The sequence below is a fragment of the Myotis yumanensis genome, unplaced genomic scaffold, assembly GCF_028538775.1.
Source record: "Myotis yumanensis isolate MYYU_CA2020_CCGP unplaced genomic scaffold, mMyoYum1.0.hap1 SCAF_10, whole genome shotgun sequence".
NCBI lineage: Eukaryota > Metazoa > Chordata > Mammalia > Chiroptera > Vespertilionidae > Myotis > Myotis yumanensis.
In genome coordinates, this window is record NW_027223761.1 from 82,313,021 (window position 1) to 82,338,618 (window position 25,598).

Consider the following 25,598-nt stretch of genomic DNA (forward strand, 5'->3'; position numbering starts at 1 on the left):
TGACCCTGTCCAGCCCTGGTGATGGAGGGAAATGTCTGGAAATGAACCACAGTGCAGAGGCCTGAGTTCAGCTCCATCCAGCAGGCATTTCTTGGGTCTTTGCTAAGAATAAGCTAATGCAAAACCCTGAGGACACGAAGGCCGTAAGAAAGAGGAACCCCAGCCCTGGCTGGTGTGGCTCAGTGGATAGAACGTTGGCCCATGGACTGAAGGGTCCCGGGTTCAATTCTGGTCAAGGACACGTATGTCAGTTGCAGGTTCCCGGGCCCTGGTCGGAGTGCATGCAGGAGGCAACCAATTGATGTTTCTCTCACATCGATGTTTCTCTGTCTCTCCTCCCCTTTCTCTAAAAATCAATGGGAAAATATCCTCGGGTGAGGATTAACGAGAGAGAGAGAGAGAGAGAGAGAGAGAGGAGAGAAGCAGATGCCAGCGGAGGGTGAGTGATGAAGTCCTGCACGAACGGGCACAGGGTGGCAGGGCACAGGGCGGGGCCTCCGTGTCCAGCCAGCACTCCCACCAGGCGTCTCAGCTCATCCTCGCTGCGGCCCTCGGAAGTCGGGTGTTTCCCCGCGTTACAGAGGGCAATGCTGACGCTCAGGGCGGTGAAGCGCCCTCCCCAAGGCTCACAGTTCAGGGAGGCAGCGCTGGGTGACAACGCGGCCTGCAGACTCGAGGGCCTGGCTGTCTGCTATGACCCCGGCCGCCCGGGGCCTGGTGTCACCAGAGGGCAAGCCAGGCATTCCCTCAGCAGACTACAGTTTTTAAAGGAAGCTCCTTCGCCGCCAGCGTGGCTTAGTGGTTAAGCATGGACCTATGAACTAGGAGGTCAGGGTTTGATTCCTGGTCAGGGACATGCCCGGGTTGTGGGCTCCATCCCCAGTGGGGGCCGTGCAGTAGGCAGCCGATCCATGATTCTCTCTTATGGTTGATGTTTCTGTCTCTCTCTCTCCCTCCCTCTTCCTCTCTGAAATCAATAAAAACATATTTATAAAGAAAGGAAGCTCCTTCTTCCAGTGACTGTCTGCCGTGGTCAGCCATGGGAGCAGGCAGCACCCAGGGCCTCCCCATCTCTGACCTGGGGCACGCACAGGGGCGAGGAGACACACTCTCCCTCCCAGGTGGGACGGGAACATTCCCTGCCAGCAACGTCTAGGGTCCCGCGGTTTCTCCCCTCACCGCTGGTGCAGCCAGACCCTCAACACAGCACCCGCAGGTCCCCGACCGGAGACCTCGCATTAGGAGCTGCTGGGACCCAGCCTGTGCGGTCCCAGCCCTGGGCCCAATCCTGGGCCCGACCTGGAGAGGGGAGAGACAACGGAGGCTCTGGAAGGCACAAGAGCCAGGGCAGGTTTCAGGGAGTGTGCACACTGGCAACGCCCTCTCCCTTGCCCTTCGCCTGGCAGAAAGCGTAGCATGTGCCTTGTGCATGGCTCCTTCCGTGTGTGCCCGTGTGGCCGTATGTGCCGAGCCCGCACAGGAAGCCATGTGACTAAGTGCAACACAGAGCCTTGCATGCATCTGTGCACGTGTGTCAATGGGGCCCTAGGACTGCACCCTGAGGTGCTGTGGGAGTTCCGTGTTCTTGTTTGTCTGCTTGTTTTATGAGGAGTAACATCCAATGCAGTAAAGTATTCAAACCGGTGATACCACTCAATGAGTGTTTACCTATACCCGCCCCATGCAGCCGGCACTTCGATTAAGACCTGTAAGTTTCCAACATTACAAACAGCTCCTCCAGGCTCCTTGCAGCCCCTCCCCTCTCCCCAGCGGTGAGCACTGTCCTGATCTCTATCACTGCGCACCATTTGCCTTTCCCACGGATCTGAGTGAAGTCAGACGGAGAATGCTCTTCTGTGTATAGTTTCTTTCCTTCATTGTGTCTGAGATCCATGCAGGCCTCATTGCACTTAGCATTAGTGCTTGTCCACTTGGACTTGTTCCGTTAGGTGAACAGACCATAATGATCGATCTCCTCCCCCAGGGATTGATGTGTGGGTTTTTCCAGTGTTTAGCTATTGTGAGTGAAGCTACCACAGCATTCGTGCGCTGGCTTTGCGCTAGGTATATGCTCCTGTTTCTCTTGCTATAGTTGCCAGGTCATGGCCCCATAGAGTCATCACAGGGTTAGCTTTGGTAGGTTCAGCCACACTATTCTCCAAAGTATTTGTACTCCCACCAACAATGTCTAAGAATTCCAGTTGCTCCACATCCTCATCGACTTGGTATTCTCAGGATTTTTGTTTTTTTAATCCTCACCCCAGGATATTTTCCCATTGATTTTTAGGGAGAGTGGAAGAGAGAGGGAAAGACCGAAAGAAACATCGATGTAGGAGAAACACATTGATCGGTTGCCTCCTGAACGCACCTCAACCAGGCCAGGGCCGGGGAGGAGCCTGCAACTGAGGTACCTGTCCTTGACTGGAATTGATCCCAGGACCCTTTAATCCACAGGCCAGTGCCCTGTCCACTTAGCCACACCAGCCAGGGCTGTCAGGCTTTTTAATTTTAGCCATTCTAGTGTCGGTGTAGAGATATTTCCTTGTGGTTTGAATTTGCATGTTGAGCGCCTTTGGGACTTACTGGCCATGGCGTGCCCCTGTGTGGAGGACTGTTAAGTGTTTGCAGAATCACACCTGTGAAAACGGACAGTGACGGACGCAGCAGACAGAATCGTCTCAAGAAACTCGGCAGCACACACAACAAGGCAGCAACCAGCCATCTCTACTCTGGCAACTGCTCACCCCGATAAGGAAACGGGTTGCACCAGGTCGCATGGGTGAAAACTAAATTTCATTTTCTGAACCAAGTAGTTGGATGTCACAGAGACCCTCCGCTTCGCTTCCGCAGGAGAAGGGAACACGGGCGAGAACCCAGCGCCTCCCCGGGCCTGTCAGCCCCAACACGAGAGGTTTGTCCCTCAGCTCACTGCGTGTTGTCCTTCAATTTCAGGATCCCGACAGTGATCGGCCCCTGAATGGTGATCGGCCCCTGAACAGGGATCAGCCCCTGAACAGTGATCAGCCCCTGAACAGTGATCGGCCGGTGAACAGCGACCGGCCCCTCGGTAAGCTTGGGTCTGGCTTTCCTTTGTCTCCTCGGGTTCTGAGTTTCAATCCGGTCCCGGGCAGGTGCGAACCTCTCTCGCGTGGCCCTCACTACCTCCATCCAGGGCTAAATGCTGTGGGAAACACCCTCCCCCCTCCATCCACGGTGCAGCAAACACGTACGAAACAACGGGGAGAGCAGGATTCATTCCAGAAGGGGAAGGCCTGGCGTCTGGGGGAAGGACCAGCAAACCTGAAGCCCCGAGAGCAGGGATTCCTCCTCTCCTTGCTTCCATGACTCGTTCTCTCCCTCCTCCAACGCCAGCGCCTGCCACGTGTGGGCTCTGGGCTGGACCCCGGGCCACAGTGGCCATCAGGCAGCCGAGGCCCTGTCCTGGGGAGTCCACATTCTGGCCAGGCTGCCAGGGGACACGCCGGCTACACGCACTTTCACAGGTGGAACAGGAGAAAACTGGGTGAACAGACAGTGTTCCCAAGTTTAAGGGGCATTTCTTCTCCCAGTCCATTTTCTTTCCTTTTTAAATATATTTTTAATGATTTCAGAGAAGAAGGGAAAGAGGGAGGTAGAAACACCAGTGAGAGAGAATCATTGACTGGCTGCCTCCTGCACACCTGCAACTGGTGATCAAGCCGGAAACCTGGGCATGTGCCCTGACTGGGAATCAAACTGTGACCTGGCTCATAGGTCAACGCTCAACCACTGAGCCACGCCGGCCGGGCTCCCCTTCCGTTTTCTTAAACCACCGATACCCGCTCCCGATCGCCCACTGGATCAGCAAAGCAAGTGAGCAGAGCAACTCCGTGGCCAATAAGGAAATGACCAACCTCACTCACTCTGCAGCGTTTTTATTTCGGGTTGCAAGTTAATCATGGTCACAAAGGACGTCACCTCCCACCAGTTGTGTGCCTTGGGGTTCCATGTATGGATAGGCCACAGTGTCCCTCAAGCCCATCGCTGGCCAAGGTCTCCCCACCGAGTGAGCCTGAGACCGGCCGACCGAACAAGCCCACTCTGCAACAGTGCCCGCGGGGAGGGGGGCACAGGAGAGGCGCCAGTGCCCAGCCATCAGGGACCTGTCCTGAGGCAGGCAGACTGTGACAGGAGCCCCACGGGAGTAAACTGTCGGAAACAGAAGGAAGAGCCCTGGCTGGTTTGGCTCAGTGGGTAGAGCGTCAGCCTGCAGACTGAAGGGTCCCAGGTTTGATTCTGGTCAAGGGCACATGCCTGGGTTGAGGGCTCAATCCCCAGTAGGGTGCATGCAGGAGGCAGCCGATCAATGCTTCTCTCTCAGCATTGATGTGTCTATCTCTCTCTCCCACTCCCTTCCTCTCTGAAATCAATCTATATATATAAAGGCCTAAGCGACCAGAATGACCAGAACAACCAGAACAACCAGTCGACCAGTCACTATGATGCGCACTGACCACCAGGGGGCAGACACTCAAGGCAGGAGCTGCCCGCTGGTGGTCAGTGTGCTCCCATGGTGGGGGGTTGGGGGGCTGCTCAGCCAGAAGCTGGGCTCATGGCTGGCAAGTGCAGCTGCGGCAGTGGGAGCTCTCCTGACTCCACAGCAGCACTACGGAGCAGCGGCAGCAAGTGCAGGGGCTGGGATGAGCACGAAGGGCACTATGCCCAGCCCCAGTTCTGGCTCCTCCCTGGCTGCCTGCCGCTTGGTGCATTGCTACATCCCTCGGGGGATGTCCAACTGCCAGTTAAGGCACAATCCCCGCAGGCCAGGCTGGGATTGGGTCTAAACCAGCAGTTGGACATTCCCTGAGGGGTCCTGGATTGTGAGAGGGCGCAGGCTGGGCTGAGGGACCCCCCCCCCCCACACACACACACACAGTGCACGAATTTCGTACACCAGGCCTCTAGTAATATATATATAAAATATATTTTAAAGTGTATAGTCTTAATGAAAAAAGAAAGGAAGACAGAAGGAAGCACTGGAAGTCTCTGGTGGAGGGAAGAGCAGGAGCAAAGACCCAGAGCTGCACAAGGGCCAAGCCTGTCTGGAGGACCGGGCTGGCCGCAGCCCACAGTGGGAAGCCCACTTGGTGGGAGAGGCAGGCTGGACTGCACTGGCTCCGAGAGCCTGAGCAGAGCTGGTCCAGTTACGGAAGACATGGGAGCCCCTGGAGGTTCTTGAGCAGGGGAGGGCAGATGAACGCTCTCTCGGCAGCTGGGCAGGGCAGCTGGAGGCCAGCACAGTGCAGGCAGGGAGGCCATTCACAGCTCAGTGGGTTCGTGAACTGAGACCAACAGGAGACAACACACCGAGGAAGCCCGTCCTCTGTGATGCTCCTCTCCCTGCGAGCGGCTGAGAGGCAGAGGCCTCGGCCCCGGGCACGGGAGTTCAGCAGGGGGCTCCCCATAGGCCGTTCGTCTCTGAGGAAATGAGCCAGCACGTCCCAGAAGCAGGTGCTGGATCAATAGCCATCATGAATGAGTGAACGCACAGTTGCTGTGTCCATGGCCATGGGAAGGAGGAACAGGGTGGCTGGCGCTGTAAAGGCACCATCAGCTGACACTGAACCCACTCGGTGCGGGGTCCTGGCAACAGCGGGCGGTGCCAGCCTCGTCCTCCACCAGAGCCTGTGCCTGAGTTAAACTCTCCCTGGAGGAGACGGGTTCCCTGAGCTTCCCCTTCAGCAGAGCCCAGGGCTCCGGAGGCTGCCATTCTCTGCTTCTGAAGAGTTGAGGAAAGAGTCAGACACCATGCGATCCACCGCGGGATGAGATGAGGCCCCAAGGAAGACGGGGCACGCGCTGCTCCAGGCAGCAGATATGTGCTGAGCGCCTCCTGCAGGCCAGGCCGGGTCTAGACGCCAGGGGCCGAGCAGCCAACACAACAGACAAACCCCTCTTCATGGAGCCTTCCTGCCCGGCAGGGGCGGAGGGTACAGAAACATACCACACAGGTCCAATACAGAGCACGCAGAGGGGCTAGTGCTTTGGGGGGGAACGGGGAAGGAGGGTGGGAAATAATAGAAGATTGCCTTTTCAAAAAATATTTTCATTGATTTCAGAGAGGAAGAGAGAGGGAGAGAGAGATAGAAGCATCAATGATGAGAGAGAATCATGGATCGGCTGCCTCCTGCATGCCCCACACTGGGGATGGAGCCCGCAATCCGGGCAGAAGATTGCCTTTTAAATGGGGGCTTCAGGAAGGCCTCACGAAGGGGGTGATGGACAGTTTGAAAGGACGAGGGAGCAGCCACCTGGCAGTGAAGAGGAGGAGCTGACCACCGCCTTGCAGAGCCCTGCGCAGCTCCGGCCTCAGTTCCCCCTGGAAACTTCTCATGTGGCCTTCCCTGCTGGCTACCTGCAAGGGAGGGACACTGAGGAACCCCATCTGCTATTCCCAAGAATTAGCTTTCAAAGCCTCGCCCGCGGGCCCTCCCCTCAGATACAGTGTGAGATGGTCAGTATAGTTCTTGTTCCCCCTCCTTTAAGCACCAACAGGTTCCCACCTGGTCTCCTGGGCCCCGATTCTTGTTCCAACTCATCTCCTCGCCAAGGAAGGATGCGTCTCCTTAAATATTCATGTGTCTCTGAGGCTCAGCTTCCCATGGCTCCTCGCTGCCTTTGGGCTAAACTCCAAACCCGGATGTGGTCTTCAAGGCTCTCCACCAACGGACTCTGCCCGGTTCCACCTCCACGACACGCTCCCTCCGTCCCCACACCCCGGTCCCCCAGGAGCTCACGTCCCCACCCCCAGCTCCGTCAGCTGGTCCAGCGCCTGCCTCTCCCATCTCCGCCCACAGAGGCCCACTTAAGCGCTTTGCTGGTGTCCTGGGCGGGACTGACAGTGGTACCTCTGTCTGCCTCTCCCCAAAATTGTCATCTCCTTAAAGACAAACGCTGTTCCTGAGACAGAGAGGCATTCACTAGAGCGTATTTTTGTTTAGTTGTTGTTGTTTTTTCAAAATATATTTTTATTGATTTCAGAGAGGAAGGGAAAGGAAGAGAGAGAAACATCAATGATGAGAGAGAATCATTGATCGGCTGCCTCCTGCATGTGCCCTGACCGGAATCGAACCGTGACCTCCTGGTTTATAGGTCGATGCTCAACCCCTGAGCTACGCCTCTATGAGGCACACACTGACAGAGGCCCAGCCCTGCTGGAGCTTCTAGTTAAATCAAAAGATAAGTCAGGAGCCCTACTGGTGTGGCTCAGTGGATAGAGCATCAGCCTGGGGACCAAAGGGTCCGGGTTAGAGTCTGATCAAGGGCAGGTACCTCAGAGTCGGCCTGGTGGTCAAATCCCTCTAGTATTAACTACAACAATTAAGGCTTAACTAGAACAAGACTGTGCACAAAGACCACAAGGGGGTGCACCAAGAAAGCATAAAAGATGCGGAGACAAAAAAACATGACAGAAATGGAGGATATGGAGCTAAAAATCGCAATTTTGAGGGCTTGCAATAAACTTGAGCAGAGCCTCACGAAAACTAATGAGACCCTTGATGCTACGATAAAGAAATTAGAAAGTAAGCATACATGGACTGAAATAAAGAATATTATACCCAATAGCAGACCAGAGGAGCACAAGAATCAAACCAAAGATTTGAAAGCAAAAAACACCCAACTGGAAAAGCAAAATGAAAAAAGAATCCGAAAGTGTGAAGATAGTGTAAGGAGCCTCTGGGAGAGCTTCAAGCGGACTAATATCAGAATAATAGGAGTGCCAGAAGATGAGAGACAGCAAGATATTGAAAACCTATTTGAAGAAATAATGGCAGAAAACTTCCCCCACCTGGTAAAAGAAATGGACTTACAGGTCCAAGAAGCGCAGAGAACCCCAAACAAAAGGAATCCAAAGAGGACCACACCAAGACACATCATAATTAAAATGCCAAGAGCAAAAGACAAAGAGAGAATCTTAAAAGCAGCAAGAGAAAGAGACTCAATTACCTACAAGGGAATACCCATACGACTGTCAGCTGATTTCTCAACAGAAATTTTGCAGGCCAGAAGGGAATGGCAAGAAATATTCAAAGTGATGAATACCAAGAACCTACAACCAAGATTACTTTATCCAGCAAAGCTATCATTCAGAATTGAAGGTCAGATAAAGAGCTTCACAGATAAGGAAAAGCTAAAGGAGTTCATCACCACTAAACCAGTATTATACGAAATGCTGAAAGGTATCCTTTAAGAAGAGGAAGAAGAAAAAGGTAAAGATACAAATTGTGAACAACAAACATGCATCTATCAACAAGTGAATCTAAAAATCAAGTGAATAAATAATCTGATGTACAGAATGAACTGGTGATTATAATGAATCAGGGACATAGAAAGGGAATGGACTGACTATTCTTGGGGGGGAAAGGGGAATGGGAGATTCGGGAAGAGACTGGACAAAAATCGTGCACCTATGGATGAGGACAGTGGGTGGGGAGTGAGGGCGGAGGGTGGGGCGGGAACTGGGAGGAGGGGAGTTATGGGAGGGGGGGGGAAGAGGAACAAATGTAATCTGAACAATAAAGATTTAATTTAAAAAAAAATAATAAAAAAAGGGCAGGTACCTCAGTCGCAGGTTCCTCCCCTGCCCGGGTCCTGGTCGGGGCACGTGTAGGAGGCAACCAATCGAGTGTTTCCCTCACATCGACGTCTCCCTCTGTCTTTCCCTCTCTCTCCCACTCTCTCTAAAATCAGTGGGAAAATGTCCTCCGGGGAGGATTAACCAAAAGGACAAGTCAGGAAAGAGGATGAGTGATAGCAAAATGCATGATGGTACCTCTCAGGGCAGAGGCAGGGCAGGCTGGAGGGGCACATCCTAGCGCCCCCCTTAAGGCCGGGGGGCGCCACGGTCTGAGGCCCCCCTGAGGCCTGCGAATGGAAAAGCCTGGCTGGTGCTGAGGAAGCTGAGCTGTTCTGAGGGAGTAGCCACCCCCATTGCTAACCACAGCGCCCCCCAGGCCGGGCAGGGAGACGAGAGGCCTCCCAGCGCTGACGCAGGCTCTTCCCTCCGCTTCACAGACAGGACCCGCCTGCGCAAACCCCGCACGCCGCTGGAGACCTTCAGGAAAGTGGGGGTCCCCATCCTCGCAGCACTGCTGAGCCTGGCGATCATTGTCATCGTGGCTGTGCTCAGTAAGTGGAACCCCTCACCCTCATTACGGCCCCCACTCCCACCTTCACCCCTCATTACGGCCCCCACTCCCACCTTCACCCCTCATTACGGCCCCCACTCCCACCTTCACCCCTCATTACGGCCCCCACTCCCACCTTCACCCCTCATTACGGCCCCCACTCCCACCTTCACCCCTCATTACGGCCCCCACTCCCACCTTCACCCCTCATTACGGCCCCCACTCCCACCTTCACCCCTCATTACGGCCCCCACTCCCACCTTCACCCCTCATTACGGCCCCCACGCCCACCTTCACCCCTCATTACGGCCCCCACTCCCACCTTCACCCCTCATTACGGCCCCCACTCCCACCTTCACCCCTCATTACGGCCCCCACTCCCACCTTCACCCCTCATTACAGCCCCCACGCCCACCTTCACCCCTCATTACGGCCCCCACGCCCACCTTCACCCCTCATTACGGCCCCCACTCCCACCTTCACCCCTCATTACAGCCCCCACGCCCACCTTCACCCCTCATTACGGCCCCCACGCCCACCTTCACCCCCACAGTAAGTGGCAGCCCCTCTCACCGCTCCCCTGTCCCCACCTCCGAGTGACACCCTGGCCTTCTTTCCACCTGAGTCACGGGCGGGCCCTACTAATGTGTTGTAGCCACAGGCACCGCCTGCTTTGAAGGGGCCTCCTGTAAGAGAGGAAGGACAGCCCGGCCCGCGTGGCTCGGTGGTTGAGCATCGACCTACGAACCAGGAGGTCATGGTTCACTTCCTGGTCAGGGCACGTCCCTGGGTTGTGGACTTGATCCACAGTGTGCGGTGTGCAGGAGGCAGCCGATCGATGCTTCTCTCTCAGCATTGATGTTTCTCTCTCTCCCTCTGCCTTTCTTAAATGAATATTTTTTTAAAAGAGACAGAGAGGGAGGACATGAACTCAGCCCATCTGTTCAGGCGGCTTCTCCACCCGTGATCCTCTGCAGGGAGGGCACACGTGCACACGATACACACCCACACAGGCGTCCACATGGCAGACATGCCGCCTGCCTGCCCCGCCCCATCTGCAGACGAGCTGAGTGGCGAGCAGCCCTGTGGCTGGAAGAGCAGAGCATCTGCTGTGAGGGGAGATGAGAGAGGAGGCATCAGGACCCGGGGCAGAAATCACCCTCCGCCTTTAGCACCATCTTCATCGTCTGCGTGTGGCCAGTGCCTGGACCTGTGTGGCAGGCCACTCTAGACCGAGGAGAAAAGTGAATGAGCAGGGATTCCCGAGCCCCTCCCTCTCCACACCCATATTCCACGGTGAGGCCTCGCCTTCCTCTCCCCCAGTCACCGCAGGCTCCCGCCTCAGCTGTCACACGGGAGTAAAGCGCTGCCCTGGAGACTGGGCGGGGCCCTGGCACCGCCACTGGCTCCTGTGCGGCCTGGAGTAAGTGCCTCAGCCTCGCTGAGCTGCAGTCCTCCCGTCTACGAATGTCCTGCCTCCTCAGGGAACATCGGAGAGCTGAGGAGACAGCGTGTAAAGTGCCTGATAAACACCAGGCTGTGCACACGCGGGGCCACCGAACAGCGTGCAGGGGAGGAACCAAGGTCACACGCCTGCTCACGGGCCGGACGGCCCTCAGGGACCGGCACTTGGCACCACCTCGCCGAGGACACTCAGGGGTCATCTGGTCAAATCCTCGTTCTGTCGTGAGCACCGGGGCTCAGAAGGCACGGCAAGGGGACACTGAGCCAGCCCCAGGCCCCTGAGCAGGCCCATTGCTGCCTGTGGCTGTGGAAGCGCAGCCGCACAGCACGGACACCAGCGGACCCGAGAGCCCCGCAGGGGCCGGAGGTGCAGACTGCCCTCCCTCGGCCGGTGCATCCGCCAAAGCGTGGTGGTCTCAGGGCCAGCGGGTTCTCCCTGGGCTGCAGAAGAGCGCCGGCCCGAGGCACTCGGCCTGCAGGGAGGTTAGGAAAGCGGGGAGGGGCGTGCTCCCTGAGGAGGTAAAGCAGCAGCTCATCCCGTCGCCCGGGCAGCAGAGGAGCCACAGACCCGGAGGCAGCAGGCGGAGGGCAAAACCAGCTCGAAACATCAACCTCTCCGGGGTCTTGCAGCCCCAGATGAGAGTGCCTCCTCCTAGACCCGCACTTGACGCGGCCACACTCTCACAGCCGCCAGATATTCTCACGCCCGGGAGGGTGCACCACCCTCTGTGCAGGCGGGACACTGAGCCCCAGAGGGTACACGATCTGCCTGAAGTCGCACAGCAGGGCCAAGCCAGCTCTTGGGCCTCCAGACTCCAGGCCCAGCGTGGCTCCTTTCTTTGTTTAATTCTCACCCGAGGACATTTTCCATTGATTTTTAGGGAGAGTGGAAGAGAGAGGGAAAGACAGAGAGAAACATCAATGTGAGAGAAGCACATCGATTGGTTGCCTCCTGCACAGGCCCCAACCAGGGCCCTGGCTGGGGAGGAGCCCACAACCGGGCATGTGCCCTTGATCAGAATCGAACCCGAGACCCTGCAGTCCGTAGGCTGACGCTCTATCCACTGAGCCACACCGGCTAGGGAATGTGTCTCCTCCTTGCTCACAGGACTGTGCCGGCCGTGGGGGTGTGAGGCGAGGGGGCTCCGTCTACATTTCTCCCCCCCTAACTCCCCCCCCCCCCCCCCCCACACACACACACACAGCATCTCGCTGAACTCCCCAGCCATCTGCAGGCCTGGCCCAGGCTTTATCTCACCCGCTTTACCGAGAGGACTTGTGGCAGCACTGAGACCGGGTCTGCCTGGCTCCACGCCCAGTGCGTGTCCAGGAAGCTCAGCCCTCTCTGCCCCCTGCCCTCGCCTTCCAGTCAAGGTCATCCTGGACAAGTACTACTTCCTCTGTGGGCCGCCCCTCCGCTTCATCCCCAGGCGGCAGGTGTGCGACGGCCAGCAGAACTGCGCCTCGGGGGACGACGAGCGATTCTGCGTGGAGAACTTTCCCGAGGGGCCCCCAGTGCCAGGTGAGCCCGGGCTGAGGGCTAGAGCAGGGCTCAGAGGGACGTCGGCACGGGCTCCACTGGCGGCTCCTGCCACCTGTCAGCTTGCATCCCTGCTGTGAGGTTCTTGACAGCAGGACCACATCTTGCTCACAAGACCCCGCGCTTAGTATATAGCGAACACTCAGCGAACATGTGGACCAATGTGAGCCAACGGAAACAGAACCGCCCGAGCTGCCCACTTCCGCTGTGCCGTGTGGCACGGAGGTGGGGGTTGGATCAGGAGACCTGGGGGAGTGCCCTCCTCTCTGCTTCTTCCAGAGGATGGAACGCTGTGAGGCCGCTCACCCTCCTGTCCGGTAGACGCGTGTTTTATAGCGTGATGCGTGACAAGGCGGAGCCAGGCCCTTCAAAGGAACATGAGAAACCCATGCTCTTTCTCACACTGGGCTCTGGAGAGGATGTAGCCCAGGATATGAGTGACTGAGGCTTTTTTGTTTTTTAATGTTTTTATTGATCTCAGAGAGGAAGGGAGAGGGAGAGAGAGAAACATCAAGGATGAGAGAGAATCATGGATCGGCTGACTCCTGCATGCTCCCTACTGGGGATTGAGCTCGCAACCCGGGCATGTGCCCCCACCAGGTGTCCCGACCAGAAATTGAACCGTGACCTCTTGGCTCATAGTTCAACGCTCAACCCCGGAGCCAGGCCGGCGGGTGGTGATGGGGCTTTTGAGGAGCAGGCTGAGTGACGGCCTGTGTATTTGGGTTTTTATAAATCAGAAGTCAAATGCCTATGGGCACCCCCACTCCGCTGCCTCAGTCCTCAGTCCTCGCTCACGCTCCCCTCGGACCTTGAGGTCCCTCGTTGAGGAGTTCCCCAGGCTGTGCAGGCTGTGTGAGCCGTGGGTAGGGCCATGTAATACATCATCAAAGCTGGCACCTCGAGAGCGGAAGGAGGAGCTATTAATAATGATGCCAGGCAGCAGGCAAAGTGGAGGCAGGCCCAGGACATCTGGTCTCCCCAGCTACGGTCAACACAGGCTCAGCCAAGCAAAGCCAGATGCGGAGCCGCCCTGGAGGCTGGAGGGCTGGTGTTCTGTGACACCCTGGGGCAGGATGGGGTGGGAGTTGGAGGGGAGGGGCCGGTCTCAACGCCTAAGGAGGGAAACAGGCGGTGGGCCCTCACAGTTGACCCAGCTTCCCCCCTGCAGTCCGCCTCTCCAGCGACAGGTCCACCCTCCAGCTGCTGGACCCGGCCACGGGGACCTGGGCCTCTGCCTGCTTTGACGGCTTCACAGGAGCCCTGGCCCAGACCGCCTGTGGGATGATGGGCTTTCACAGGTACCCAGCCCAGCCTCCAAGGCGGTCACCTCCTCCTGGGACCTCCCTCCTTCGCTGTGGTCCTCCCTCTTCCCCTCTGCTTCCCGCTGTCTTCCTTCTCGCCTCCTTTCCTGAAAGCCCAGGTGTGGGGCAGACAGACGGCTTCCTCCCAGCACGGCACGCACAAGCCTCGGTTCAGGCTCCAAAGCCCCGGCTCACTCAGGAGCCGCCGGGAAGAGCAGTGCCAGCCTCATGGGGTTCATGTGAGGTGCCAGGGAGAGTCGCGCCCACACGCCCCAGTTCCTTGGCAGCCTCCCCTGTCCTTCACTCCCAGCCTCACCCCTTATCCTGCAGCCCGTCCCCCCGAAAAGGCAGTCCTCTGGTCAAATTTGGTTTGAACAAACTCGATTTCCCTGAGGTTCCATCAGCAATCCCTGCTCTCTCAGCAAATTCAAAAGCAGTCCCAGGTGATGGGTGGTGAAGAAGGATGTAATTATAAGGGTGACGAGCATTATATATTTATATTCATCTGATCTTGGCAAAAGCCAAAAAAGTATTACTATATCTATTTTAAATTTATTTTTAATCGATTTTAGAGGGGAAGGGAGAGGGAGAGAGAGAGAGAAACATCAATGATGAGAAAGAATCATTGATTGGCTGCTTTCTGCATGCCCCCTACTGGGGATGGAGCCTGCAACCTGGGCATGTGTCCTGACAAGGAATTGAACCATGACTTCCTGGTTTATAGGTTTGTGTGTTTTTTTAAATATCACTTGTTTTATTTATTTATTTTTTATACATTTTTATTGATTTCAGAGAGGAAGGGAGAGGGAGAGATAGAAACATCAATGATGAGAAAGAATCATTGATTAGCTGCCTCCTGCATGCCCCCTACTGGGGATCGAGCCTGCAACCTGGACTTGTGCCCTGACTGGAATCAAACCTGGGACCCTTCAGTCCGCAGGCTGACTTGACGCTCTATCCACTGAGCCAAACCAGCTAGGGCTGGTTTATAGGTTGATGCTTAACCACTGAGCCATGCTGGCCGGCCTATTATATCTACAGTGGGGCCTTGACTTACGAGTGTCCCGACTAACGAGTTTTTTGAGATATCAGCTGTCTCTCCGCCGATGTTTTGCATTGAGTTGATAGAGTAATTTGAGTTAACGAGCTCTGTCACGGAACGAATTAAACTCGTAGGTCAAGGCCCCACTGTATTTTAGAAATAGGTTTGGAGGAAGTAAGTGACTTCCTGGATAGTAGCTGGGAGGGAGCGGCTGGGTCTGTGCCCAGGCCCCTAGTTCCTGGGCTCAGGAGTTCTAGCAGGCTGGCTGTTTTCTCTGCCTGGCGTGCCATCTGTAACGGGAGGGAGAGTGGGCCTCTCCGAGGGCCCAGCCGCAGGGATGGGAGGTCCAGGCACTCAGGGCGGAGTGGGGTGGCCTCTCCCTGACAGGCCCCCAACTTCAGGATTTTAAGAAACGGCACTCAGAGACAGGCAGGAATGACGGATGCCAGGCCCACCACCCACCAACCACAGAACTCGCCCTCCGTCCCTCGAGCAGCCTCAAGGTTCCTTTCCAATGGATGCTCCAGGCAGCCTTTCCTAACCCTTCAGACCTGCTTGCCCCGTTCTCGGGGTGCCAGGCTTCTGCTGGTCTCGGCCCCCAGGGAGGCGACTCCCAGCGCCTCTGGAGAGGGAAGCTCACCACTGTCATTTCTGTCATTTTGAGGAGGCTGGGAAGGCTGGCCCCGCCCTGCGCTTCTCCCTGCTCCCCACAGCCCAGCCCCAGCAGGCTCGGCTGCACCGCCCAGCAGGCTCGGCTTGGCTGGGGAAACAGGAAGTCCTGAAATGCCCTCAGGTAGGAGACTCCTGGAGTCTCTCCCTCCACGGCTCAAACCGCCTGCTCTTGAGCTAGACAGAACCAGAGCCGGTCCACGTGATCCTTACCTTTCCTGGGACTGCCCGTTGCCACCCTTGTCCCTGCTTCTGGGTCTCAGACTCCTCCAGGTTTCTTCTTCCGCCGGGACAGGAGGTCCTACTCGTCCCAGGACACAAAGCCCTGCCTGGTTAGAAGTGAGAGGGACTCTAGAGACCATCTGCCCCTCCCCCCCGACCCCATCATCTTGCAGAGGAGAAAGGAGGCTTAGGAGACCTGGGAAGGGCGGGCCTGCCCGGTTGTACTCCAAGCCGGTGCCGGTGCCAGGACAGGCACCTCAGTCCCTCCCGAGGGCTGTAACACAAAGCCCCGCCGACTCCAGTCCTCCTGGAGGCGGCATCAGCTCCCAGAGCCAGTTCCGGCTGGGACTGTGAGGATGTGCCGGTCAGCCAGGGCCGGGGGTGGGTCTGATCCCTGCAGGCAGAGCTGGTGCTGGCCTGACTTGGGGGTGGGGAAGGATGCCAGGAGTAAAGAAACAACGGGAAAGCCCTGGCCAGTGTGGCTCAGTGGATAGAGTGTCAGCCTGCGGACTAAAAGGTCCCGGGTTCAATTCCTGGTCAAGGCACATGCCCAGGTTGTGGACTCGATCCCCAGTAGCAGGCATGCAGGAGGCAGCTGATCAATGATTCTCTCTCATCATTGATATTTCTCTTTCTTCCTCTCCCTTCCCCTCTGAAATCAATAAAAATCTATTTTAAAAAAGAAAAGAAAGAAACGAAGGGAAAGATGGGTGTCATCCGGGAAGCCATCCTGGAGGAGGACAACTGAAGCCCAGGGTCTGGAAGAAGCATGGGTTTGCAGAGAGAAAGGAGAGGGGTCCAGGAGAGCAGCGCCGCCTGGACTCCTGTGAAGGCCGGCCGTGCTCTGTCCTCTGCCCCAGGGGCTGGAATGCACCTCCACCCCCCACTGCAGGCGAGGTGCCTTAGGGACCCAGATCCACATCCTGTCCCCGCCGAGGGGGGCAGCTACCCTGGGTCCTGCTAGGCCCTTTGGGATAGGGACAGAGCTGGGAGTTAGGAAGGGTGACCCTAACATTTCTCCTAAGCTCTGGTCAGGACTGTCCCCTGCCCGGGAAGGCGAGGCCACGACAGCATTGCACCTGGATGGGGTCCTGGAAGGCCAGGGACTCGCTCGGGACCACCCGCGCTGACCAAGGCCCCCTGCCCCCTGCGGCGCCCACGACGTGGTCCCGGCCACTTTCTCTCCTGAGGGGGGCTGTTCCCACCCTCTGGTTCTAAACTCCTGCCCCAACTCACATCTCTCTCTCCCGCCGACATGAGCAGCAAACCCACCTTCCAAGCCGAGAAGATCGGTCCAGACCAAGAGCTGGACGTGGTTGTCATCACAGCGGCCAGCCAGGAGCTCCAGGTGCAGCACCCCCGCGGGTGAGTGAGGGGCAGCCCCAACCCTGACGCTCACACCGGGTGCATCCGGGCAGACGTGGCGAGGGGGTGCGCGCCCACGACAGGAAGAAGGCAGATAGCGAGGGCGGGAGAGCCACAGTTCTGAGACTGTCCATGCTGACTCTCTTTTTATTTTATTTTTTTAAATATGTTTTTATTGATTTCGGAGAGGAAGGGATAGGGAGAGAGAGAGAAACATCAATGATGAGAGAGAATCGTTGATCGGCTGCCTCCTGCATGCCCCCTACCCCACGTGAGGATCAAGCCCACAACCCAGGCATGTGACCTGACCAGGAGTCAAAAGTGACTTCCTGGTTCAGAGGTTGACACTCAACCACTGAGCCTCACCGGTCGGGCTTGACTCTTTTTAAATCAATGGACAGCTGGACAGAGGTGTGTCCACACCTTGGTGACCTTCCCATCAGCCGACAAGTAAAACCGTCTCTCTTCCCATTGCCGATGCTTCCTCCTATTCCCCAGGCCACTGGGCCTTCCCCTCAAGCACAGGCCAGCGTAGGCCGTCCGCACCCCAGCGCCCGGCAGGCCTCGCAGCATCCGGTCCCCACGCCTCCCCCGGAGTCAGAGCTACGTCTGCCAGCCTCCAGGGCAGCAGGCGGCTCCGGGAGGATGCTGGCTGCTTAGCCTTCGGGCTCGCTGCCCGGCTATCTATTTATCGAGGAACAAGTCTTGCAAAGGACGGGCTGGGAGCGGGGTGGTCATTGCTGGATTCCCTCGCAATCCCATCCTTCTTGGGCGAGGCTGCCGCGCAGCAGGTGCTGTTCCGGCTCTGCTTCCTCCTCGCAGCGGCCGAGAGCCGCGTGGGCTCTGCCTGGGGCCCAGCCTGTCCTGGACGCTTGTCACTGGGGCGGTCGAGTCCAATCAGGTAAACTCGAACGGAACCGAGTGGCAGTGCAGCAGCCGGGGCAGAGTCCAGCTCCCCAGGCTGGGAGGGGCTTGAGTCAGTGTGTCCAGGAGACCAGGGCTGGCCTCCCAGCAGAGCAGGCGCAGACAGCAGCCGTGTCTCCGCAGGCCCTGCCTCTCGGGCTCCCTGGTCTCCCTGCGCTGCCTGGGTGAGTACCCCTCTCGGGGGGAGGGGGAGCCAGCCATCGCGGGCACAAAGGAGGGCCTGGTGCTCGTCCTAAACCTCTCCGACTCCGAGTCTCACCCTGGTCTGTCCCAGCCTCCTCTCGGGGCCTGTGCTCCTGCGAGCGGTGGGCATGGAGACCCCCTCCGTCCACACGCCTGTCCTTCCCACTCAATGCACTGGAGGCACCCAGGCTTCGGTCACTCACCCTCCCTGAGGAGCCGGAGGTCTCGCTGCTGAGAGCCTGACCGTGGCAATGAAAGGCTGGCCACGGCCACCTGACCTCCGAGAGGAAGCTCCTCCGGGGGACGAGTGGCCAGGAGGCGGCGCCCAGAGGGCAGGGACCGCGTCTGTCTGTCTGTCTGTCTGTCCATCACTCTCTGCTCAGCTCCCTGAGGCACAGCAGGCACTCGTGTACATGGGCTCAGATGATTTGGGAAAATGGGGAGGAGCTAGTGGCGCACAGGCAGGGCCTGCCTGGAACAGACCAGGAGGACTGACAGCTCCGGGGAAACTGTACGTGGGACCGCGGGCGGCTGCGGGGGAGCTAAACCCTGCCGGGCAAACGGAGGGGCACGGGGCTCTGCCAGGAGCTGGCGGCAGGCACACAGCGCTGTTCGCTGTTGCTGCTCTGAGGGCGATGGTGTTTGGAAGTCCCTGGCCAGCGGGCCCAGGAGGGCGGCCTGTCCGTGAGAGCCGCGTTGGGGGAGCCGTGTGGGGGCAGCCGCATACAGTTCAAGGACTGAAGAGGCTGAGAACAGGGCAGCGGGATGGCAGGTTTCTTTTTTTTTTTCCTTTATTGAGTAAGACAGCGGTTCTCAACCTGTGGGTCGCACCCCCTTTGGCGGTCGAAGGACCCTTTCACAGGGGTCACCTAAGACCATCGGAAAACACATACATAATTACATATTGTTTTTGTGATTAATCACTACGCTTTAATTATGTTCAATTTGTAACAATGAAATTGGGGGTCACCACAACATGAGGAACTGTATTAAAGGGTCGCAGCATTAGGAAGGTTGAGAACCACTGGATTAAGATATTACAAATATGTCCTTATCCCCCCAATGTCCCCTCATCCCCCCAATCCTGCCCTCACCCTCACCCCTGTTGTCCACATCCATCGCTTATGCTTATATGCACGCATACGAGTCCTTTGGTTGACCTCTCCCCCTCACCCACCCTCCCCTACCTTCCCTCGGAGTTTTGAGCATTATGCTAAGTGAAATAAGCCAGTCAGAGAAAGATAAATATCTCATGCTCTCACTCATTTGTGGATTATAATGAGCAACATAAACCGATGAACAAAAACAGATCCAGAGACAGAGAAGCATCCATCAGATGCTCAAACCTCAGAGGGACGGCAGGTTTCTGCGAGTCGCGTGCGAGGTTCCCTAGAAAAGCCAGGAGGTGGGATGAGAGAGGGAGGCTCGCTCAGAGAGCAGGGACTTGGAGGAGGTGACCTTAGGGTGGGAAGAGCCTGTTTTTGAAACTTTCTTCCCACTTCCGGCTCCCAGATCAGCGGCTGGGGCACGGGGTCCCGCATCCCAGTTCAGTGTGAAGGTCATAAACTGCCCGCACAGGGGACACCGTGTGCACAGTAATGCCAAGCGCACCCGGCGCTGACAAAGGAGGCGAGGGGCTTGGGGAGCCCCGATCTGGGGCCCCCATAGCGACCCAGGAGCCTAGGAGCGGGCCGGCCGTCTCCACCGCGCTGGCCCTCCCAGCCTCCCTGAGCCCGGTCCCTGCTCTCCCTCCCGAGCCCAGCCTGCGGGGACAGCCCGAAGGCCCCGCGCGTGGTGGGCGGGCAGCAGGCCTCCGTGGAGTCCTGGCCGTGGCAGGTCAGCATCCAGTACCACCAGCAGCACGTCTGCGGCGGGAGCATCCTGGACCCGCACTGGGTGCTCACGGCGGCCCACTGCTTCAGGTAAGCCCAGCGCCCGCAGGCCTGTGGAGCCAGAGCCTCCAGGGCCTTAGGCCCGGGCCCCTTCCTCTGCCCTTAAACACTGTCCTAGGGCAGCGGTTCTCAACCTGTGGGCCGCGACCCCTTTGAGGGTCAAATGACCCTTTCACAGGGGTCACCTAAGACCATCAGAAAACACATATATAATTACATATTGTTTTTGTGATGAATCACTATGCTTTAATTATGTTCAATTTGTAGCAATGAAAATTGGGGGTCACTACAACATGAGGAACTGGATTAAAGGGTCACGGCATTAGGAAGGTTGAGAACCACTGTCCTAGGGTGTGGCCACCCCGTGGGATGCCGGACACAAGGTCCTTTGTTGAACGTGGTCTGAGCAGAGGGTGGGAAGCATCAGAAACCCATGTCCTCAGCCGCCCTGTCATGCACCCCATGCAGGCTCCTCCCACCTGCCCGGAGCAAGCACCCTCTCCCTCTTCCCTGGTCTTCCAGGAAGGGGTCCTGGGGTCTGGAGCCCTGCCGCTCCCTCGCTGTGTTCAGAAACTTAACAACAAGCCAACAAGCATAGATTTCCTCCCAGGCCAGCCCGGGCCTGCCCGCCCCTCTGGGGGAAGCCCACCCCCAGGCCTTTACTTCATTCATTCATTCATTCATTCTGCATCTGAGGAGTTCCTACAAGGTACCAAACCGTACACTGTGTCCGTGGACATTAGCCCCATTACTGCCTTAGAGGAATCACAGTGTAGGCCAGTGATTCTTTATGTATATTACTGACTCAGAGAGGAAGGAAGAGAAAGAGAGAGAAACATCAATGATGAGAGAGAATCATGGATCAGCTGTCTCCTGCACACCCCACACTGGGGATCGAGCCCGCAACCTGGGCATGTGCCATCCGACGCTCTATCCACTGAGCAAACCAGCTAGGGTTAGGCCAATTTCTTAACCTTTTTTGAGAATCTGACAAAAGGTGTAAACCTCTCCTGGGAAACCATCCCTAAGCTGTGTCTGGTGTCAGAGGAAGAAAGCCGCGCACATAAGTAACTGCCCACATGCAGGTACCATGAGCGACTGTGACGAGAAGCAGGGAAGGCCCCACGCTCCGGCCTGGAGGCAGCCCTCCACAGCCCTCCAGCTGGAAGTTTGCTTGGGCAGGTTTCCCTGGGAAAAGGGGGATCACATCCCCTTTTAGACTTGGCCTGTGGTCGGAGATTCCTCAGACCGGCCGGCCCCTCTCCAGCACCCCTGCCAGCACCATCCTTACCCCCTGAGGCAGGCACCTGGAGCTCCCACCCCCAGGGCCCTGGGGGCCCGGCCATTGGCAAAGCCCCCTCCTGCTTGGCTCTGCCCCAGGAAGCACCTCGATGTGCCCGGCTGGAAGGTGAGGGTCGGCTCAGACAGACTGGGCAGCTTCCCAGCCCTGCCTGTGGCCAAGATCTTCGTCACCGAGCACAACGCCACGTCCCCCAAAGAGAAGGATATCGCTCTGGTGAAGCTGCGGGACCCGCTCACACTCTCAGGTGAGTGATGGCACCTGGGCAAAGCCCTTAGCTCAGCTCCATTCCCGCTCTGCCGCCCGCTCACTAAGTGGCCTTGAGCTCGTCACTTCTCTAAAGCCCCAGCTGCCCATCTGTTCCCAGCAAATCCGCCAGCCTAGCATCCTGGACGTCAGGAGGCTCAGGTCGGCCAGCGGACACCCCACTATCCCTCACCAGCGCTCCGGGGCGGCACCCTAAGTGAGGGTCACAGGTCCCTCCAGTCGTGGAGGTCACAGTCCATCCTCCACCCCCAGCCGATGCCAAGCGCCTCCCACTATCCCTGCCAAGGGGTCCGTGTGCCCATTGCTCTCCTGCAGGGCAGGGACTCACCGCTAGCAAGGCTGCCACAGCACCTGGTGCAGTTCTGTTGTACGACTCATGCCTACACAGGACAGTATTTCATTTGTTTTAATATATTTTTATTGATTTCAGAGAGGAAGGAAGAAGGAGAGAGAGAGATAGAAACATCAATGATGAGAGAGAATCATTGATTGGCTGCCTCCTGCATGCCCCACACTGGGGATTGAGCCTGCAACCCAGGCATGTGCCCTTGACCAGGAATCGAACCCTGACCTCCTGGTACATAGGTCAACACTCAACCACTGAGCAAAACCGGCCGGGCTATCGGGCAGTATTTAAATCAGCATTTCCAACTGTTGGTTCCACAGGACATGGGTCCCTTAGGACAGTGGTCGGCAAACTCATTAGTCAACAGAGCCAAATATCAACAGTACAACGATTGAAATTTCTTTTGAGAGCCAAATTTTTTAAACTTAAACTATATAGGTAGGTACATTGTTATTAACTTAATTAGGGTACTCCTAAGGCTTAGGAAGAGCCACACTCAAGGGGCCAAAGAGCCGCATGTGGCTCGCAAGCCACAGTTTGCCGACCACGGCCTTAGGGAAAAGAAGGGTTCCTTCTCAAATAAGTTTGGGAAACATTTTTATAACTTTAGCTCTTTTTGGAGCACTTTAGTATACTAAAGATGGAGACATTTTTAAATTTTTTTTTAAATAATTTGTTTTATTCTGTTTAACCCACATTTTCTAAATTTATTTATAGAACCCTTTTTCTCCTTCCCCTTCTGTTAACATCGTGTGGACTGTGTGTTGTGGAGGCTTAACGCCAGGGCCTCCTGCACACGGGGCCCCCCTTCCTCTCCGCTCCCCGCAGGCCTCGTCAGGCCCATCTGCCTGCCCTTCGAGGACGAGGAGCTCCCTCCGGCCACCCCGGTGTGGGTCATTGGATGGGGCTTTACAGAACAGGGGGCAGGTGAGTCCTGGGCGCAGGGCGGCAGGGCCGAGGGGGCATGTTCAGAGGGGGTGGGAAGGAGGGCCATCGGTCAGGGTGCCCGGTGACCCGGAGCGTTACCTGAGCTGGGGCCAAGGCAAGGACAAGGACGAGAAAGTGGGTGTGCCTCCGCCTCCAGGGAAGATGTCTGACCAGCTGCTGCAGGCGTCGGTCCAGGTCATCGACAGGGCGCGGTGCAACGCCGAGGACGCGTACCAGGGGGAGGTCACCACGGAGATGCTGTGCGCGGGCGTCCTGCAGGGCGGCGTGGACACCTGCCAGGTGAGCCTCCAAGGAGCAGAGGGAATCCCAAGGGTAGGAGCGTGGGCCCTAGAGAGACAAGGAAGCCAGGAGCCGAGCGCCCAAGGAAGTCTCGCACATGGAAGGGAAGAAGGGAGAGAAGCAGGGAGAGAGGTGACGGTCGGAGAACGACCGACACAGGGATGGATGGACCGGTGGCTGGAGACGAGCAGAAGGATGTTAAGTGGATCCGTATTTCACACCCTCCCACCCACCACAGGGCCCATTGTCTATGGAGTAAGGGCCCCTGAGGGCAGGAATTCCGCCCGGTTTCTCTGTCCTCAGCTACTGCACTGCCCTCGAGAGAGCGCCCTCGTGCTGGTGGGCCCGGCGCTGTGTCCCGCCCTGGCCATGTCTCACTTCCCTCCCCCAGAAGCTCTTCTGAGATCCTCTCATTAAAACCCCTCACCCTGACCTGGCCGGTGTGGCTCAGTGGATAGAGCGTTGGTTTGTGGACCAAAGGGTCCCAGGTTCGAGTCCAGTCAAGAGCACGTACCTCGTTTGCAGGCTCCACCCTGGCCCAGCCCCTGGTCAGGGCTCATGCAAGAGGCAACCAATCAATGTCTCTCTCACATCAATGTTTCTCTCTGTCTTTCCCTCTCTCTTCCACTCTCCCTAAAAATCAACAAAAAAATATCCTCGGGTGAGGATTAAAAAATAATAAATACATAAATATGTAAATAAATAAATAAACCCCCGTCCTCACCGCTCAGTTCTCTCACTCGGGAGGTGCCTCTCAGTCACCTCTTAGCCAGGTAAGGGCTGGGCGGGGGACAATGTCTTCCCTTGGGAGGTGCACGTGAGGGTGAGGGGTGTGCACAGCAGGTTGGCCACCAAGTTACTGGGTTTTGAAGGAAGAGTCCTCAAGGGTTATAGGAACTGAAAAGGCAGACACCCAAGTAGGTGCACTTTTTATTCTGACATTTCTGTCTGTCTTGTGTGCTTACCCTCTCTCCCTCTTTTTCTCTCTCCCTCCCTCCCTCACCCTCTCTCCCTCTCTCTCTCTTCCTCTCTTCCCCCCCCCCCTCTCTCTCCTCTCCATTTGATTCTAAGCTACCCAAAGGCAGGGATCTTTGCTCTTTTCATGGGTTGAATCCAATTGCCTAGAACAGTGGTGGCAAACTGTGGCTCTCGAGCCACATGCGGCTCTTTGGCCCCTTTGAGTGTGGCTCTTCCACAAAATACCGACTTCTGTGCATGGACCACGAAGTTTCAATTGCACTGTACGTGCGCACCCGCACTTGGTATTTTGTGGAAGAGCCACACTCAAGGGGCCAAAGAGCCGCGTGTGGCTCGCAAGCCGCAGTTTGCCAACCACTGGCCGAGAACATGCTAATTGCCACGCTGTGGGTTCAGCACCTTGAGAAATGCTGTATGAAAGGAAGATGACCCGCTTCCTGCTGCAGGGCCCTTGGCGCCTCAGCCTCCGCCGCTGGGGTGAGCTGTGGGTCTCCACAGGAGGGGCCCGGGCACACCCACAACTCACTTGACCTCCAACTGAACCTTTTTGCCCCCAAAGAGAAGGACACTCTAGGCTCAGGGACAGTGCGAGCAGAGAGAGGCAGGGCACAGCCAGCACCGGGCGGGCGGGTGCAGGGGGCACAGGGACACCCACCCTCCACCCTGCCCGCCTGCCTGCCCAGCAGCCCCTGCTCTGCCCTCTCCCAGGGAGACAGCGGGGGACCCCTGATGCATCACTCCAACCAGTGGCAAGTCGTGGGCATCGTGAGCTGGGGCCACGGCTGTGGGGGCCCGAGCACCCCGGGAGTGTACACCAAGGTCGCGGCCTATCTCAACTGGATCCACAGTGTCCGCCAGGTGAGCCCTCCCCCCTCCTCTGCTCTAGGCTTCACCCAGAAGCTGAGGCAGCGTCCACACCCCAGCGTTGTCCCCACCAGTGAGCAGCCTGGGCTTCCCACCACGAGGGCTGAGAGTCCTTAGCTCGGAGAGGCCGTGCAACGCACATGTTAGAGTGTGGGCTGCGCCCAGCTGCCTCACCAGAGAGCAGCTTTCCATGGGGGCGGGGGGGGGGTGCATCTGAGGCCTCCCCACGGGGGAGCGGGAGGGGCCACGAGCTTCGGGAAAGGGAGTTAATTTTGCACACAGCACTGCTGTGTCCGCTTTCAAATCCTCTGACTCGCTCTCTATTGGTCTCTTATTCTAGTCTGAGGCCTGATGCCGCGGCCCCTCTGCAGGCCTGGGGACCCCGGATGCCAGGCACCGGGCAAGCGCCCCTCGGCACGCCCCTCTGCCCACAGCCTCAGCTTGTCCGGGTGCAGCTAAGGGCCTCCATCCCTGTAAGCGACCCTGTGGCCCACAGAGCTCAAGAGGAGCGCAGCAGCCTGCTCAGCAGCCCTGCTCGGCCAGCCCTGGTGCTCCCCGCACCCCCAGGAGAGACTCCGCCCCCTGGAGGTCTCGGAGGCATTGCCAAGCCCTGAAGGAGCATCCCCACTCCGCAGACTCTCTGGGGAGAGCCCAGGTCACTGTGAGCTGGAGTGAGGGAGGAGAGGGTCTGAGCGAGCCTGGCCCTCTCACACATCCCCAGGTCTCCCAGGCAGGAACCAGCTGTGGTGGAAAGTGCAGTCCCTGGGGCACAGCTACTGTGCCTGCTGCTGCTGTCACTGCTCCCTACGTGGTTGCTTTTATTAAACAGGAATGTGACATCTGA

The 25,598-nt window shown here is 57.4% G+C and overlaps 1 protein-coding gene across 2 annotated transcripts in view; it reads left to right on the top strand.

Annotated features, from left to right (window-relative positions):
* TMPRSS4 (transmembrane serine protease 4) overlaps positions 1-25,598 on the top strand; it is a 37,663-nt gene extending 12,065 nt beyond the window's left edge. Inside the window, exons 2-13 of one of the 2 annotated variants that reach the window (XM_070426153.1) lie at positions 2,953-3,067; positions 9,055-9,168; positions 12,001-12,153; positions 13,343-13,472; positions 16,672-16,773; positions 17,821-17,861; positions 19,643-19,802; positions 21,153-21,319; positions 22,514-22,612; positions 22,770-22,912; positions 24,599-24,748; positions 25,095-25,598. In XM_070426153.1, coding sequence (XP_070282254.1) covers positions 2,953-3,067; positions 9,055-9,168; positions 12,001-12,153; positions 13,343-13,472; positions 16,672-16,773; positions 17,821-17,861; positions 19,643-19,802; positions 21,153-21,319; positions 22,514-22,612; positions 22,770-22,912; positions 24,599-24,748; positions 25,095-25,106 — 1,386 coding nt within the window. In that variant the 3' untranslated portion in view covers positions 25,107-25,598. The remainder of the gene's footprint in view (positions 1-2,952; positions 3,068-9,054; positions 9,169-12,000; positions 12,154-13,342; positions 13,473-16,671; positions 16,774-17,820; positions 17,862-19,642; positions 19,803-21,152; positions 21,320-22,513; positions 22,613-22,769; positions 22,913-24,598; positions 24,749-25,094) is intronic. The other variant, XM_070426154.1, reaches the window with a different exon arrangement.